The 15,078-nt window shown below is 54.1% G+C and overlaps 1 protein-coding gene across 4 annotated transcripts in view; it reads right to left on the bottom strand.

Annotated features, from left to right (window-relative positions):
* Positions 1-1,031: 1,031 nt before the first annotated feature.
* The window catches only part of Pbx4 (PBX homeobox 4), a 44,168-nt gene continuing 30,121 nt past the window's right edge, over positions 1,032-15,078 (bottom strand). For 3 of the 4 annotated variants that reach the window (XM_006995486.4, XM_015988930.3, XM_076553020.1), the window contains exons 3-8: positions 10,761-10,999; positions 10,306-10,496; positions 8,579-8,714; positions 3,182-3,335; positions 2,838-2,944; positions 1,032-1,334 (exon numbers count right to left, since the gene is read on the bottom strand). In XM_006995486.4, coding sequence (XP_006995548.2) covers positions 1,242-1,334; positions 2,838-2,944; positions 3,182-3,335; positions 8,579-8,714; positions 10,306-10,496; positions 10,761-10,999 — 920 coding nt within the window. In that variant the 3' untranslated portion in view covers positions 1,032-1,241. Of the gene's footprint in view, positions 1,335-2,837; positions 2,945-3,181; positions 3,336-8,578; positions 8,715-10,305; positions 10,497-10,760; positions 11,000-15,078 lie in introns of those variants that run through there. The other variant, XM_042262584.2, reaches the window with a different exon arrangement.

Below are 15,078 nucleotides of genomic sequence, written 5' to 3'. Positions count from 1 at the left end.
CAGCTTTTTCCATGCAGCCTGAGAGCTGGCTGAGAAGGTGCTCAATTCAAGGCTGCGCAGCCAAAGGGTGGGAAAGCTGGGGGTGACCTCTGCCTTTAGTTTCCTTGCACGTCAGCTGGGGGTTTGTCTAGAACGGCATATTACCCAGCTGTGAAAAAGAGAGAGGCTCTGGGAAATAGAAGGATGGCTCAGTGGTTAAGAACACTGGCTGCTGTCAGGTGGGGCAGTGGTGTACACCTTTAATCCCAGCACTTGGGGAGGCAGAGGCAGCAGATCTCTGAGTTTGAGTCTAGCCTGGTCTACAAAGCAAGTTCCAGGACAGCTAGGGCTACAGAGAAACCCTGTTTGGCAACTCCCCCCCCCCAAAAAAAAATTAAAAAGAGGCTGTGATCCATTCTAAATGCAGCAAAACCTAAAAAATACCAGTGTCAGGAGCTGGATACAGAAGGCCATGTGGAATGTGTGGCCCTCAGTGACACTCTGCAGCAGGTGACTCCAGATGAGTGGCTGCCAGGGGTCGAGGAAGGGGGTGGGGAGAGGCTGACAGTGGAGACAGCTGCTGGGGTGGATTCGAGTGCTCTGTTACTACGGTGACAGCCCAAAGCCACCCTCTGTCCTCAGGATCTGCAGGGTATGCGGACATACTCGTGGGCAGGCAGTGGCAGCAGGCAGCATCTGCCACAGGGTCCTCTCAGGGCGCAGATGAAAGGGCACTTGGCCACTGCGGTGATGGTGGCTGACAGTGGGGTCAGGACACAGGGACACTGGTTGGTAGGTGGCTCCAGGGGGACAGGCCAGATGAAGACTGTGGGAGCAGGGCCCTTAGCTGCCACTGAGGGGCAAGAGGGGACAAGGCTTCAGGTGGCAGAGGGCATGATGGGAAGCTCAGCACCTTTTAGCTAAAGCAAGCACTGAACCAGTTCCCAATCAGGGCAGGGGCCATGCCACAGCAGCCACAAGCTGTTAGGGCTGGTGATGGTATCCAGGCTGTCACCTGTCACCTCGACAAGCCCGGATTGAAACCACTGGAATGCAGACAAGTCAAAAACTTTAATGGGGTGCTCAGAACAAAGCCCTAGATGAACAATCCACAGTCAACCAACAAATTGTTGTTTAAAAAAATCACGGCAAGGCAGGTAGGTGAGCAGCCAGGAAACGGCCTTCGCCACAGCCAGGGCTTCTGAGGTAATTGGCAGGACAGAGGTCCATTCACCCATGGCACTCAACCAGGTTCCCAAAACTTAATTAGACACATCCGAGTTGAAGCTGCCAGAGTCCCCGGCAGGTGACGAGGTTGGCTGTGGGGTGGTGGCCCTCTGCCAGCTGCTGTGAGCCTGGAAAGACAGTGTGAGACTAGTGGCCACCCAGTCCCTGTGTCCCCAGGGGTTCTCAGAACTTTCTAGCAGATTAGTTCCAGAAAGAGCTAGCTGAGCAGTGGGGTGAAGGGGTGGGCACTGAGTCCCTACCCTTCATGAAATGCCTCTGGAGATGTCAGAACCAAGAGTCTAGCCACAGTGGCCTATGGCGTAGCCATGGCTCACAGGCAACAAGAGGCCTTCCTCACAGGGGCAGCCTCCCGTCTGCAGCGTGCATGGGCATGGCCCACCTTGGAGCTTCTCTGTCCATCGTCTGAGCACAGCTGGACAGGTGTGCCAAGCTCAGGGGACACGGTCCTCACACACTGTACCAGGCAGAGCAGGTTTGGCAGAGGCTGTGTGAGTGAGGCCATGGCAGGTGTGTGCCCAGCACCTGGGTAATGGACAGTGACCATTCTGGCAGAGTGACCTTTAAGAAGAGCCAGGAGGCTGGGCGGTCATGGCGCACGCCTTTAATCCCAGCACTCGGGAAGCAGAGGCAGATGGATCTCTGTGAGTTCCAGGCCAGCCTGGTCTATAGACAGAGATCCAGAACAGGCACCAAAACTACACAGAGAAACCCTGTCTCGAAAAAATGGAAGTGCTGGCTTGGGCCTGGCATGATGGTGCATTTGTTTAATCTCAGGCCTCAGGAGGAAGAGGGAGGGGGACCTTTGTGAATTCGAGGCCAGCCTGGTCTATATAGTGAGTTCTAGGACAGCCAGGGCTATGTAGAGACCCTATCTCAAAGAAACAAACAAACAAACAAACCAACAAAGGGTCTGTTTGGATCAAAGTTTAGCTGAAAACTAAGGAGGATCAGGTGGGGTGTCTGCAGGGCATGGCATTGCCCAGGTCTGACAGGTGTGCTGGTCCAGGGCAGGGCAGGCTACTGTCTTGCTCCAGTTCCCCCCTCACCCCTGCTGGTTCCGTCCTGGAGCACCAGGTGTGCAAGAAGCAGGCCCCGACTGTTTGCAGCCCACAGCTTGTGTTAGGCTGGGACTCGCGGTGCTGGCAGGCAGGGCCAGAGGGAGTCAGGACCACTGCTGTCCTGAGCCCCAGGGCCGGTTCTAAGGGAGCTTCCGGGAAGCCCATGGGGCTCATGGGGCCATGGCCAGTGCCACCATGCCAGGCTCCAGTATTTATGCCATGCCCTCACAGGTCCTTGAGAGGAGGCTTCAGCCAGACCCCCAGGACAGACGGGAGGTCACAGGGCCTCCAAAGCATTCAGGTGTCACTGAGAGAGCTCAGGAGGCAGCTTGGCTGTCTAGACCCCAGTTACCACACCCAGCCTGGCAGGTGCTGCCCTTGCAGGGTGAGGCCCGCCCTCCCATGTCTCCAGCCCCCATGATAGACAGGTCTGAATCCAGAGTTAAATGCCCCCACTTTTCCTCAGGGTCTCCTTCCTGAGAGACCCAGTGTCAGGGCCCTCTACTTCCCCCAGGCTCAGGAGGGGTCCCCTGGTGGCTGCACCAGACTCACCGGGGTCTGGAGGCACGCTCCCCCAGGTGGGGGCTGGAGGAAGGCCAGGGTCCGCAGGGTGAGAACCATGTCACCTCCACTCGCCAGGGGGAAGGGGCCACAGGAACCTGAGAAAAGTGAGAATTACAGTAGAAGCTGGGCCAAAAGTCACAGGGATGTCTGGGTGACAACTGTCCATCCCTCATCAAAAAAGACCCTAGATGTGACTCCCTAAATCATCTAGCCACCCGCTCTTCCCCAAGCCCTGTATGGGTGAGGCTGGATTGTCTACAGGGATCAGGTGGTTTGGGTCACACCTAAACCTCCAGAAAGCTTACAGTTAAGGAGGGTTATGGCCTTGTCACCTGGGCTGGCTGTGGACTGGCAGCTGGGCTGACCCCCTGGGCCCCGGGCCATGCTGGCCGTGGATGTTTTTCCAGTGTACATGGTGGCCTCTTCTTGAAACTTCCCTGTGTTCTTTTTGTACCGGATTCTTTTGTTGCCAAACCAGTTAGAGACCTGTGGATAGATGCACAGATAATGGATGCTGTATTGGTGTGGGCTTGCTGGGTGGTGGTGGTGGTGGTGGTGGTGGTGGTGATGGTGGTGGCGGCACACCTTTAATCCCAGCACTCAGGAGGCAGAGGCAGTGGATCTCTGTGAGTTCAAGGCCAGCCTGGTCTACAGAGCGAGATCCAGGACAGCCAGAGCCGTTACACAGAGAAACCCTGTCTTGAAAAACCAAAACCAAACCAAAGCAAAACAACAAAAATAAAAACAAAAAGAGGTTGAGGGCTGGCAAGAAGGCTCACGAGGTAAAGGTGCTTGCCACCAAGTCTAGGAACTGAGTTTACGTCCTAGGAACCACACGGTAGGAGGAAAGACACAAGTGCTAAAACTGTCCTGATTTCCATACTCCTGCAGTGACAGGCACCACACACACACACACACACACTGACAGGCATCGCATCACACACACACACACACACACAGTGACAGGCACCACACACACAGTGACAGGCATCACACACACACACACACAGTGACAGGCACCACACACACAGTGACAGGCATCACACACACACACACAGTGACAGGCACCACACACACAGTGACAGGCACCACACACACACACACACACACACAGTGACAGGCACCACACACACAGTGACAGGCATCACACACACACACACAGTGACAGGCACCACACACACAGTGACAGGCACCACACACACACACACACACACACAGTGACAGGCACCACACACACACACACACACACACACACACTGACAGGCATCGCATCACACACACACACACACAGTGACAGGCACCACACACACAGTGACAGGCACCACACACACACACAGTGACAGGCACCACACACACACACACACACACACACACACACAGTGACAGGCACCACACACACAGTGACAGGCACCACACACACACACAGTGACAGGCATCACACACACACAGTGACAGGCACCACACACACTCACACACACAGTGACAGGCATCTCACACACACACACACAGTGACAGGCACCACACACACACAGTGACAGGCACCCCCCCCACACACACACACAGTGACAGGCACCACACACACACACACACACACACACAGTGACAGGCACATGGATTAATGCATGCTGTGTACACACACACACACACACACACACACACACAGTGACAGGCACCACACACACAGTGACAGGCACCACACACACACACACACACACACACACACACACAGTGACAGGCACCACACACACTCACACACACAGTGACAGGCACATGGATTAATGCATGCTGTGTACACACACACACACACACACACACACACACAGTGACAGGCACCACACACACTCACACACACAGTGACAGGCACATGGATTAATGCATGCTGTGTACACACACACACACACACACACACACACAGTGACAGGCACCACACACACAGTGACAGGCACCACACACACACACACACACAGTGACAGGCACATAGATTAATGCATGCTGTGTACACACACACAGATAAAGAATACGTAATTATAAAAATAACCACCCCACTACAATGAAAGACACTTAGCTTGATGGTTCACGCTTGGTATCCTAGAGTGGGGAGGCTGAAGCAGGAGGATTACTGTAGTGAATTCAAAGCCATCTTGGGCAACATAGTGAGTTCCAGGTCAGGCTGAGCTAGAGTGAGATCTGGCTCAAAACCAAAACCTAACCTAACTCAACAAAACAGGAAAAAGGACCCAAATAACTGCAGTTTCCGGAACAGCATGGCTCCCTGTTCTGCAAGGAGGGCAGCCATCTTCCTCACAGGGCGGATGGTGCTGAGGCCACACTTCCACCGGGCACTACTCTTTCTAAGATTATTTCATTTTATTTTGTGCATGGGTGCTTTGCCTGTGTGTATGTGTGTATATACACCATGTGCATGTCTGGTGCCCCTAGATGTGGGAAGAAGGTATTGGATATCTTGGGACTCGAGTTAAAGATGGCTGGCAACTGCCACATTGGTGCTGAAATCTTACCCAGGTCTAGAAGAGCAGCCAGTGCTCTTGAGACTGAGCCATCTCTCCAGCCCCACTTCAGAACTACTACACTTTCTTCTTCTTCTTCTTCTTCATCTTCTTCTTCTTCTTCTTCTTCTTCTTCTTCTTCTTCTTCTTCTTCTTCTTCTTCTTCTTCTTCTTCTTCTTCTCCTCCTCCTCCTCCTCCTCCTCCTCCTCCTCCTCCTCCTCCTCCTCCTCCTCCTCCTCCCCTTCACTCCTCCTCCTCCTTCACTCCTCCTCCTCCTCCTCCTCCCCTTCACTCCTCCTCCCCTTCTCTCCTCCTCCTCCTCCTCCTTTCCTTCACTCCTCCTCCTCTTCTTTTCCAGATAGGGGCTCTTGGTGTAGCTCTGGCTGTTTCAGAACTCTCTGTGTAGCCCAGGCTGGCCTTGAACTCACAGTGATCTGCCTGCCTCTGCCTCCTGAGTGCTGGGACTAAAGGGATGTGCCACCAGGCCCAGCCCCGAATTTCCTTTTTGAGGCGAGGATCTAGCTGTGTTGCCCAGGACTCCTGGTTCTGGTGACCTTCCGCATAACTGGGACACAGTCTACCCACTGTCGTAGCTCCAGACAAGAGCAGTTTCAGTGTGGATGAGCCAGGGAGTTCGGACATGCTGAGTGGGAACCGAGGACCTGGTAACTGGCAGGAAGCAACTTTCCCCAGGGAGACCTCACCTCACTGCTGTGGGGCTGTGGCATCAGTTTTAGGGATCCCAGCCTAGAGGCCTGGCTCACTGGGTCCCATTTGGAGCCCCACCCCCACACTAGCTCGGCTCCCTTGTCCCTCTCCCCTTGGGGCTCCCTCAGCCTGAGGTGATCCTGTCTTGAAGACATCCCTGGCATCAGCAGAAGTACCTCCCGCCCTGACAGTGTCTCCTTCCTCTTGACTTCTCCTGAGTGTACCTCATGGCCTACTCACCTGCACCCTAAATTCAGAACCTCACTTCAACTAATGGCAGGCCACTTGAGTGGGTCCTGACCCTCATGGATGTGACAAGGTGGAGTGGAGCCTTCTAGCATAGAACTCTGTTGTTGGGATGGCCTCAGGGCCCGGACAGCCCCTGGAATGTGGCAAGGCCTTTAAAACTTGTTGACCCTGCTCTCTGGAGGCCCTGGCACCAGCAAGAGGGGTCCAGGGGTAGGGTATAGGGGAGCAGGGGTGGAGTGAATCTGCCTGTTCCTCACACTGTGGGATCTGAATACGAATGGTCCACATACACTCACGAGTTTGAATGCTTGACCCACAGGGAGTGACATTATTAGGAGGTGTGGCCTTGGGGGAAGTGTGTCATTGTGGGTGGCTTTGAGGTCTCACATGATCAAGCTAGGCCTAGTGTGGCATTCACTTCTGCTGCTGCGGATCAAGATGTAGACCTCTCAGCTCCTTCTCCAGCACCATGTCTGCCTGCATGCCGCCATGCTTCTTGCCATGACGAATGAAATGGACTAACTCTCTGAAACTAAGTCAGTCCCAATAAAATATTTTCCCTTAGAAGAGTTGCTGCAGTCATGGTGTCTCTTCATAGCAATAAAAATCCTAACTGACACTGTCCCTGGTTTCCAAGCAGCAGCCAGGCTTACACTTCATCCAGAGGTGCAGGTCCTTCCCTTAGCTCTGGCCTTGTTCTGAGGACACAAAGCAGCTCCCTGAAGAACAGGCAGCTGTGCCTGGGCCCCCTGCATGACTCGGCTCTGTCACAGAAACATCTTGAGCAGCCTGGGCTAGGGGCTGACGATGATACCTAAGGGGTTACTCAGCCTGTCCGATGACAAGGCAGGAGGAAAGGGCATGCCAGAGGCTCTCATGACCACTGCTCGGGTGCCAGTGTCCACCCGCCCTGTGTGACAGAGGCAGAGGAGCCGTGTGACCGAGACCCTGCGGGACCCCGCTCTGCAGCCACACTGTCCGCACTGCCTGGCGGAGTGGTCTGGCCTGCCTGCTGCCTCCACTCAGCTCGCCCCCCCCCCCCCCGCCCCCCCGGCCTCCAGGAATGTGATCTTGGCACATTTGCTCGCTCTCTCCTTTGCCTCCAGTTCCAAGACAAAGGTGACCAACTGTCAAGTCACAGGGTCAGGGGTCATTCCAGCACACAACCCAAGGGAACTCACGCCACATATTGCCCCTGCAGCAGCTGCACGACCTCACAGAGCCCTGCTGTCACAGCCTTCTAGAGCTCACACCAGCACCGCACACTCCACAGCTTGCCCTAGTGCTCTTCCGTCCTTCTTCCAGGAGAGGGAGCAGAGTCCCCACCAACCTTCTAATTCACAGTGCACGCTGGCGTCTGAACCATGCCCGGCTGACACACACGGACAGTGCCACATACTAAGTTACACTAAGTATCTTCCCCAGGAGTCCTCCCCACACATTAATGCCTTCCCAGGAGTCCTCCCACACATTAATACCTTCCCCAGGAGTCCTCCCACACACTAAGTACCTTCCCCAGGAGTCCTCCCACACACTAAGTACCTTCCCCAGGAGTCCTCCCACACACTAAGTACCTTCCCCAGGAGTCCTCCCCACACATTAATGCCTTCCCAGGAGTCCTCCCCACACATTAATGCCTTCCCCAGGAGTCCTCCCACACATTAATACCTTCCCCAGGAGTCCTCCCACACATTAATGCCTTCCCCAGGAGTCCTCCCACACATTAAGTACCTTCCCCAGGAGTCCTCCCACACACTAAGTACCTTCCCCAGGAGTCCTCCCACATATTAAGTACCTTCCCCAGGAGTCCTCCCCACACACTAAGTACCTTCCCCAGGAGTCCTCCCCACACACTAAGTACCTTCCCCAGGAGTCCTCCCCACACACTAAGTACCTTCCCCAGGAGTCCTCCCACACACTAAGTACTTTCCCCAGGAGTCCTCCCACACATCAAGTACCTTCCCCAGGAGTCCTCCCACACATTAATACCTTCCCCAGGAGTCCTCCCACACATTAAGTACCTTCCCCAGGAGTCCTCCCCACACATTAATACCTTCCCCAGGAGTCCTCCCACACATTAATGCCTTCCCCAGGAGTCCTCCCACACATTAATGCCTTCCCAGGAGTCCTCCCACACATTAATGCCTTCCCCAGGAGTCCTCCCACACATTAATGCCTTCCCCAGGAGTCCTCCCACACATTAAGTAGCTGCAGCAGCAGTCTTCCTCATCCGACTCAACTTCTTCCAGGGCAGGACGGCTCACCTGGGACACCGTGATGCCACCCTTCCTGGCCAGTTCTTCTTTGGTCTCTTCACTGGGGTAAGGGTTGCTCAAATGGGAATAGAAATACTCATTCAGCACTTCAGTGGCCTGCTTGCTGAAGTTCCGCCGCTTCCGCCTGCAGACAGAGATCCCCAGTCTGCGATGTTCTCAGGAAAGGCACTCTAGTCAGCTCTCACACCATAGTCCCCTGGCAGTCTATGTGAGTGCACATGTGCACATGTGTATGCGTGGAAGACTAGAGGCTCATGTCCCGTGTCCTCTATCACTCTCATTCTTTGAGGCAAGGTCTCTGGCTGACCCTGGAGCTCACTGACCTGGCCAGACTGGCTGGTCAGCAGACTCCGGGCATCTGCCTGTCTCCACATTTCCAGTGCCTGGGTTGCAGCAGCTTCTGGTTTTTAAAAAAAAAATTATTAGTGTGTGTGTGTGTGTGTGTGTGTGTGTGTGTGTGTGTGTGTGTGTGTGTGTCTGTCTGTCTGTCTGTCTGTGTCTGTGTGAGTGCATGCACACACACAGGTGCACACATGTCATGCGTGTAGGTAGAGGTCAGGGGACAACTTCCTGGCAGTTGGTTCTCTCCGTCCATCACGGCTTCTGGTATGGACAGCCAGACCAACCCAAGGCTTTCTCAGAGGCCCTGGTGGAAGGACAAAGGGAACACCAGTTCCGTGTCCTCGTCCAGGAGTGGACTTGGCAGGCCAGTCTGATGCTGGAGCCAGTGCCTCAGAGGAGTCACGGCTGTAGCTTCTGGGGACCCAGCCCTTCCCCCTGGGCTGTGGTTATCAGTCCTTAAGCTGCTATGTCTGAGGTGTTTCACGTTCTCTTTGCCAACACTGTCTGATTGAGATCTCTGCTAACCCTGGCCGCTTCCCCCTGCAACAGTATGCAGAATGCTCTACTTCTTAATGAACCAGCTTGGCATAAGTCTTCATTTATGCAAGGTCTCCCGGTCCCAGCTATTGCTTAGTTCTCCTCCTGCAGGTTCGGGTCATTCTGGGTATCAAATTCAGGTCCTGAAAGACTTTTGCACCAAGTTATTTTACCCACGGAGCCATCTTGCTGGCCCATGTCTGGCTTTTTATGTGGGTGCTGGGTATACAGAACCAGGTTCTTCTGCTCGCATGGCAAGCACTTGACTGGCTGAGCTGTCTCCATTCCCGATCTGCACCCCAGTGGGTAATGAACAAGCATGGGACCCAAGTCTGAGCTCTCTGAACCCGTGTAAAAGGCACGTATGTCAGTGCATGTCTGTGGCTGCAGTGCTCTGTGGCAAGATGGGCAGTGCACAGGAGAGCTCTCCGCAGCTGGCGGGCATCCAGCCTGGCATACACAGTGAAAACAACAGAGACTCTGCCCCAAGCAAGGTGGGAGATGGAGACCAACATCTGAGGCTGTCCTCTGACAGTCACAGTGTGTCATGGCACACACAGGCCGGCCACTCACACACAGTTAAAACAAACCCGCAGTCAGCACTTTGGGTCCTCTCCTGGAGAGGCTGTGTGAGGCCGAGCCAGGACCTTTGTATGGACTTAAATCCAAGACAGGGCTGGGGTGGGGCTCAGTGGTAGGGAGACTATGTGCTTAGTGCAAAGTTCCCAGTTCAGTCTTCAGCACACAGCACAGGACAGACACCAGGGGTAGCACTAACTCGGCTTCTGTTCCTAAGAACAGAACTCTTGGGGAACCCGGTGGCATGCAGCCCTGACCTGGCATCCAGGAGCCGTGAGCGCAGGGTCATGACAGCCTCACAGGTGCTCTGCTTCAGCTGCCTCTGGATGGCACTGAACTTGCTGTGGATGATGCCCACCATGTGCTCCATCTCCTTGGAGGACACAGGCCTCACCCTACTCTGTTCCCGGAGAAGGTTGGTGACATGGGTGGTGAACTCACGACAGGCCTGGGGTGAGAAAAGATGGGCCAGCCTGTGACTAAGCAGCTGGGTGCAAGGCTCCACACCTGACCACATCTGCCACCCCCACAGCTCACCCACAGGTCAGCGTCTGAGGAGTGAGGGAAGGGCTTTCAGTGACACCAGCCACCTCTGCAGCGATGGACTGCAGAGCGTCCCTGCTCTGCCTGCCACAGAGGAGGGGCTAGCGTCCACATCTGACTGTGGCCAATGTGCATTCACATGAGAAACTCTGGCGTGCAGAAAGATCACCTGTTCATACTTCTCTAGCTCAGAGTGGTAAATCTGTCGGATCTGGGATAGCTTGGCCCTGTAGTCTGAGTGCTCAATGCTATTGTCATTTGGACAGCCACCTGGTGTTGCTGTGGCGCCTGCCGCTGCTCCTCGTCCTCTCTTCTCTGGCCTGGACACACCCTCAGCCAGCAGCATGTTATCCAGCCTCAGGAGCTGAGCGTCGGGAGGATCCTCTTCCTGATGCCGGATGCTCACAGCTACATGAAAGAGACAGGCAGACTGGGATGTGTTCTCTGCAGAGAACAATAGCCAGGGACAAGTGGCACTGGCACCATGGCTGGGCATCATTTTAAATGTTTAAGTTATGTCTACATGTGTGTCTGTGTGTGGATATGTGCATGTGTGAGCACAGATGTCCTAAGGGCCCAGGCTGAGGGTGTCAGACCCCTAGAGCTGGTGTCATACAGGCAGCTGTAAGCTGTCCAGTGTAGGTGCTGGGAACAAAACTCAGTCCTCTGCAAGAGCAGGAAACACTCTGAACCTCCAAACCATCTCTGCAGCTCCTTTATTACCACATTGGATCAGAGACACCTAGGAACCCACCCAGACACATGCCATCTTCAGGAGCACCGTCTTGGCTGTGGAGAGGATGCCAGGACAGTACAGCACATGTGGACAGACCTGACAGCCACATGAGAGCACAGCCAGGGCTGGGTGGGTGTCCTGAGTGCTGGGGAGGGGGTCATGCTGGTGCTGGTGTGGATATAAAGGCAGATGCAGGGCTGGCGAAATGGCTCAGTGGGTAGAGGAGCTTGCTGCAAGCCTGAAATCAATCCCAGGACCCACACGGTAGAAGGAAAATCAAATCCTGCAACTTGACCTCTGATCTACATGGTAGTTCTCCCTGCCCTCCTCCAAAGTAAATAAATGTGAAAAAAGTATTAAATAGCCTGTGGGTGGAAGGCATGCCCAGCCAGAATGTGTGGCCCTGCCTTCAAGCCTGGGATCAGGCACAGTACTGCACTGATGGGTTCTCTAATGTGCCCACATGTCCACGTCCCTGTGTGTGTGCACACGCATGTGTCTATGCATGCATATGTCCCTGTATGTGTGTGTACATGCATGCATCTGTGTCTATGTATCCATGCATATATCCATGTGCATGAGTATGTGTTCCCATGTGTCCGTGTGTGTCCGTCCGTGTATGTGTCCGTGTGTGTCTGTGTGTGTCCGCGTGTGTCCGTGTGTGTGTCCGTGTCCGTGTCCGTGTGTGTGTGTGTGTGTGTGTGTGTGTGTATGGAGGGTAGCACTCCTTCAAAGCAGAAAAGGAAATGCTTGATCCAGGTGCTAGTGAGCTGGCTCATGCCTGTAATTCCTACACTGCACACACATGGTGCAGACATACATCTAGGCAAATACTAATACACATAAAATAAAAAATAAGCCGGGCGGTACTGGCACACATCTTTAATCCCAGCACTCAGGAGGCAGAGGCAGGTGGGTCTCTGTGAGTTTGAGGACAGCCTGGGCTACAGAGTGAGGTCCAGGACAGTCAAGTCTACCCTGTCTCAACAAACAAACAAACAAACAAACAAACAAACAAACAAACAAAAGTAAATAGGGCTGGAGAGACAGCTCAGCTCTTGCAGAGGACCCGGCTTCAGTTCCCAGCATCCACACTACAGCTCACAACCATCTGTAACTCGTTCCAGGGGGTCCAATGCCCTGTTCTGGTCCCTCTGGGGGTATACAGACATACAGTAGGCAAATGCCTGTTTCTCAGCTTAGAGACCTGTGTCCTTCTCCTGGCCTCAAGGACAGCTCCTGGCCAGCAGGCTGTGGGAGGCAGGTCAGGATTATGGAGAAGATTCTCTGAGTTGAGCCTTGGCCTTTTCTGGTGGAGTAGGGTCTCCCTTGCTCTACCGCTGTCCTCACCCTCATGTCCTGAAGGTGGGGCCCATGGTGCCTCAGCTTGCTCTTTCTCTGGCTGTGGCATCATGGCTACTCTGGGGTCATTAGCTCACAGGAGGCTTCAACAACGTGCTTTGCTTGAGTAAGAACCTGTCACTCCACCCTATCCCATCATAAGCAAAACTGTGCCCCAGTTCAGCTGTCTGAGCCTGTGGGTGGAAGGCATGCCCAGCTAGAATGTGTGGCCCTGCCTTCAAGCCTGCCACCCCCCAGGGCTCCCTCCACGGGAGCCAGAAGTCCAGGATAGAGGGCAAGGTGAAGACAAGGGCCACAGTGTTCGGACACTCTGATCTGTCCCCATGGAAACAGGGATCAACCTTTCTGAACGGCTCAGACTGAGACACCTGAAGCACAGGATTGCCCTGTCGACAAGCCCAAGCCTGCCCCAGCTGGCTTCTCCTTCAGCTCACTGAGCAAAAGGAGCTGCAGAAATGACAGCTTGCTGAGACTGCAGTCAGGAAAACAACTTCTTGTTTCTGGGCCTTGGGGATGCATGCAGGCAGTTGAGAGATAGGGTCTCATTTAGCTCAGGCTCACTATGTAGACTAGGTTGACCTTGAACTCCCAATCTGCCTGCCTCTTCTGTTTTGAGATTAATCATACGCTTTCACACTTAGCTATTTCTGGCTTTTTGAGATAGGGCCTTGGTTTGTAACCTAGAGAACTAACTCTCTCTCTTTCTTTGAGACAGGGTCTTTCTATTATGTAGCCCTGGCTGTCCTGGAACTCACTCTGTAGATCAGGCTAGCCTTGAACTCACAGAGACCCACCTGCCTCTGCCTCCCGAGTGCTGGGATTAAAGGTGTGTGCACCACCGCCCGGCATGATGCATATCTCTAATCTCAGCACTTGGAAGGGAGAGGCCAATGGATCTCTGAGTTTGAGGCCATCCTGGTCTACAGATGGAGTTTCAGGACAGTCAGGGCTACACAGAGAAACCCTGTCAATCAACCACACAAATAAGCAGCAGGCCCCAGAGGCTACATATCCGAGGGCCTGTGGTGACAGGAAGGACTTGTGGGCAGTGGGCAGCTCACAAAGGGAGCAGAAGGGCATGGGTGGGGGCAGCAGGCCTCAGAAGGCAGTGCTGACGGGCTGGTTATTAGGTACAAGGTGAAATGGACCAACAGGACACATTGTGAGAACTCTAAAGAGCATGTGGCCGTCAACTGTACCGGAGGACAGCCACGTGGCCATGATGGGGGTGGGGGGAGGAGTCCTCTCGGCTCATTTGCATGTTGGGCCTCCACATAGCACACCAGCAGTGCAGGGAGATAAGAAGCTTGGGTGTCGGGGTCCCTAAGAAAGTCCACCTTCCATGCTCTCATTTTCTGGAACTCAAAGTATCTGCTCCTCGGAATTTAAATAAGAAACAGACGGGCAGGGCTGAGGAGATGGCATGCCTTGAAAACAATGAGGACATGAGTTTGATTCCCAACAACCATGTCAAAAAGCCAGGTACGGTCCCCGCAATCCCCACACTGGAGAGACAGACAGGAAGGGCCTGCTGGCCAGTCAGTCTTGCTCAGTCAGTGAGAGACTGCCTCAAACTATAAAACACCAACCTTTGGCTTCCACATTTAAGTACACGTGTGCACATGCATACAGCAGTCAGGAAGGAAGCTTATGTAACATCTGCACTGAGAGTGGAGGCGCCCACAAATACTCCTGAGATCTATGTTCTGAGAGTTGCCGGAAGCAGTAATGCCCCAACAGCAATGGCGTGTCCAGGGGTTCTCTGGACACAGCGGGTACGGCTGGGCTGAGGGGAGAATGTGAGGTGAGAACCTTCAGCAGGTCATGGGCCAGCTCTAAGGGCTCCCACTACCCACATCAACATGAGTGACATCCTTGGCTCACCCTGACACAGCAGGACTGAGACACTGAGCTGTCTGGAGGTCACAGAGCAATGAGTCAGAAATCTACTCTCAAATGGCTCTGGAGCAAATGTCCTCGCCTTGCTTCGAGGACAGCTCTTTCAGGTGGGGTTGTGCCAGCACCCAGCCTGTTAAGTACAGCTCTAACCCTCAAGGAAGAGAGAACACTACAAAAAGCTGGTCAAATGCGGAGAACACCAATTGAGGGGTGCCCAGCTCCAGCGGATGCACAACCCCACACTGAAGAACAAGGGGCAGAGTGTAAGAGCCAGGAGACCAGGACGTCTCCTGTGGAATGTGTCTCCTACAAATGGCAGGGAAGCCACGCCCAGGGAACCTTGACAACTGGCTCCTTAAACAGGACCTGAGTAAGGACTGCACAGGTAGATGTGCTAACACGAGCAGAGACCTCACAGGTCCCAACCCCGATGAAGAACTACACACAGTTGACTGTTGAGAGCGAGAGCGAGGAAGATAGGTAGATAGAC

This window comes from Peromyscus maniculatus, chromosome 17 (assembly GCF_049852395.1).
Source record: "Peromyscus maniculatus bairdii isolate BWxNUB_F1_BW_parent chromosome 17, HU_Pman_BW_mat_3.1, whole genome shotgun sequence".
Classification (NCBI taxonomy): Eukaryota; Metazoa; Chordata; class Mammalia; order Rodentia; family Cricetidae; genus Peromyscus; species Peromyscus maniculatus.
This window is presented reverse-complemented; position numbering and strand designations above follow the sequence as displayed.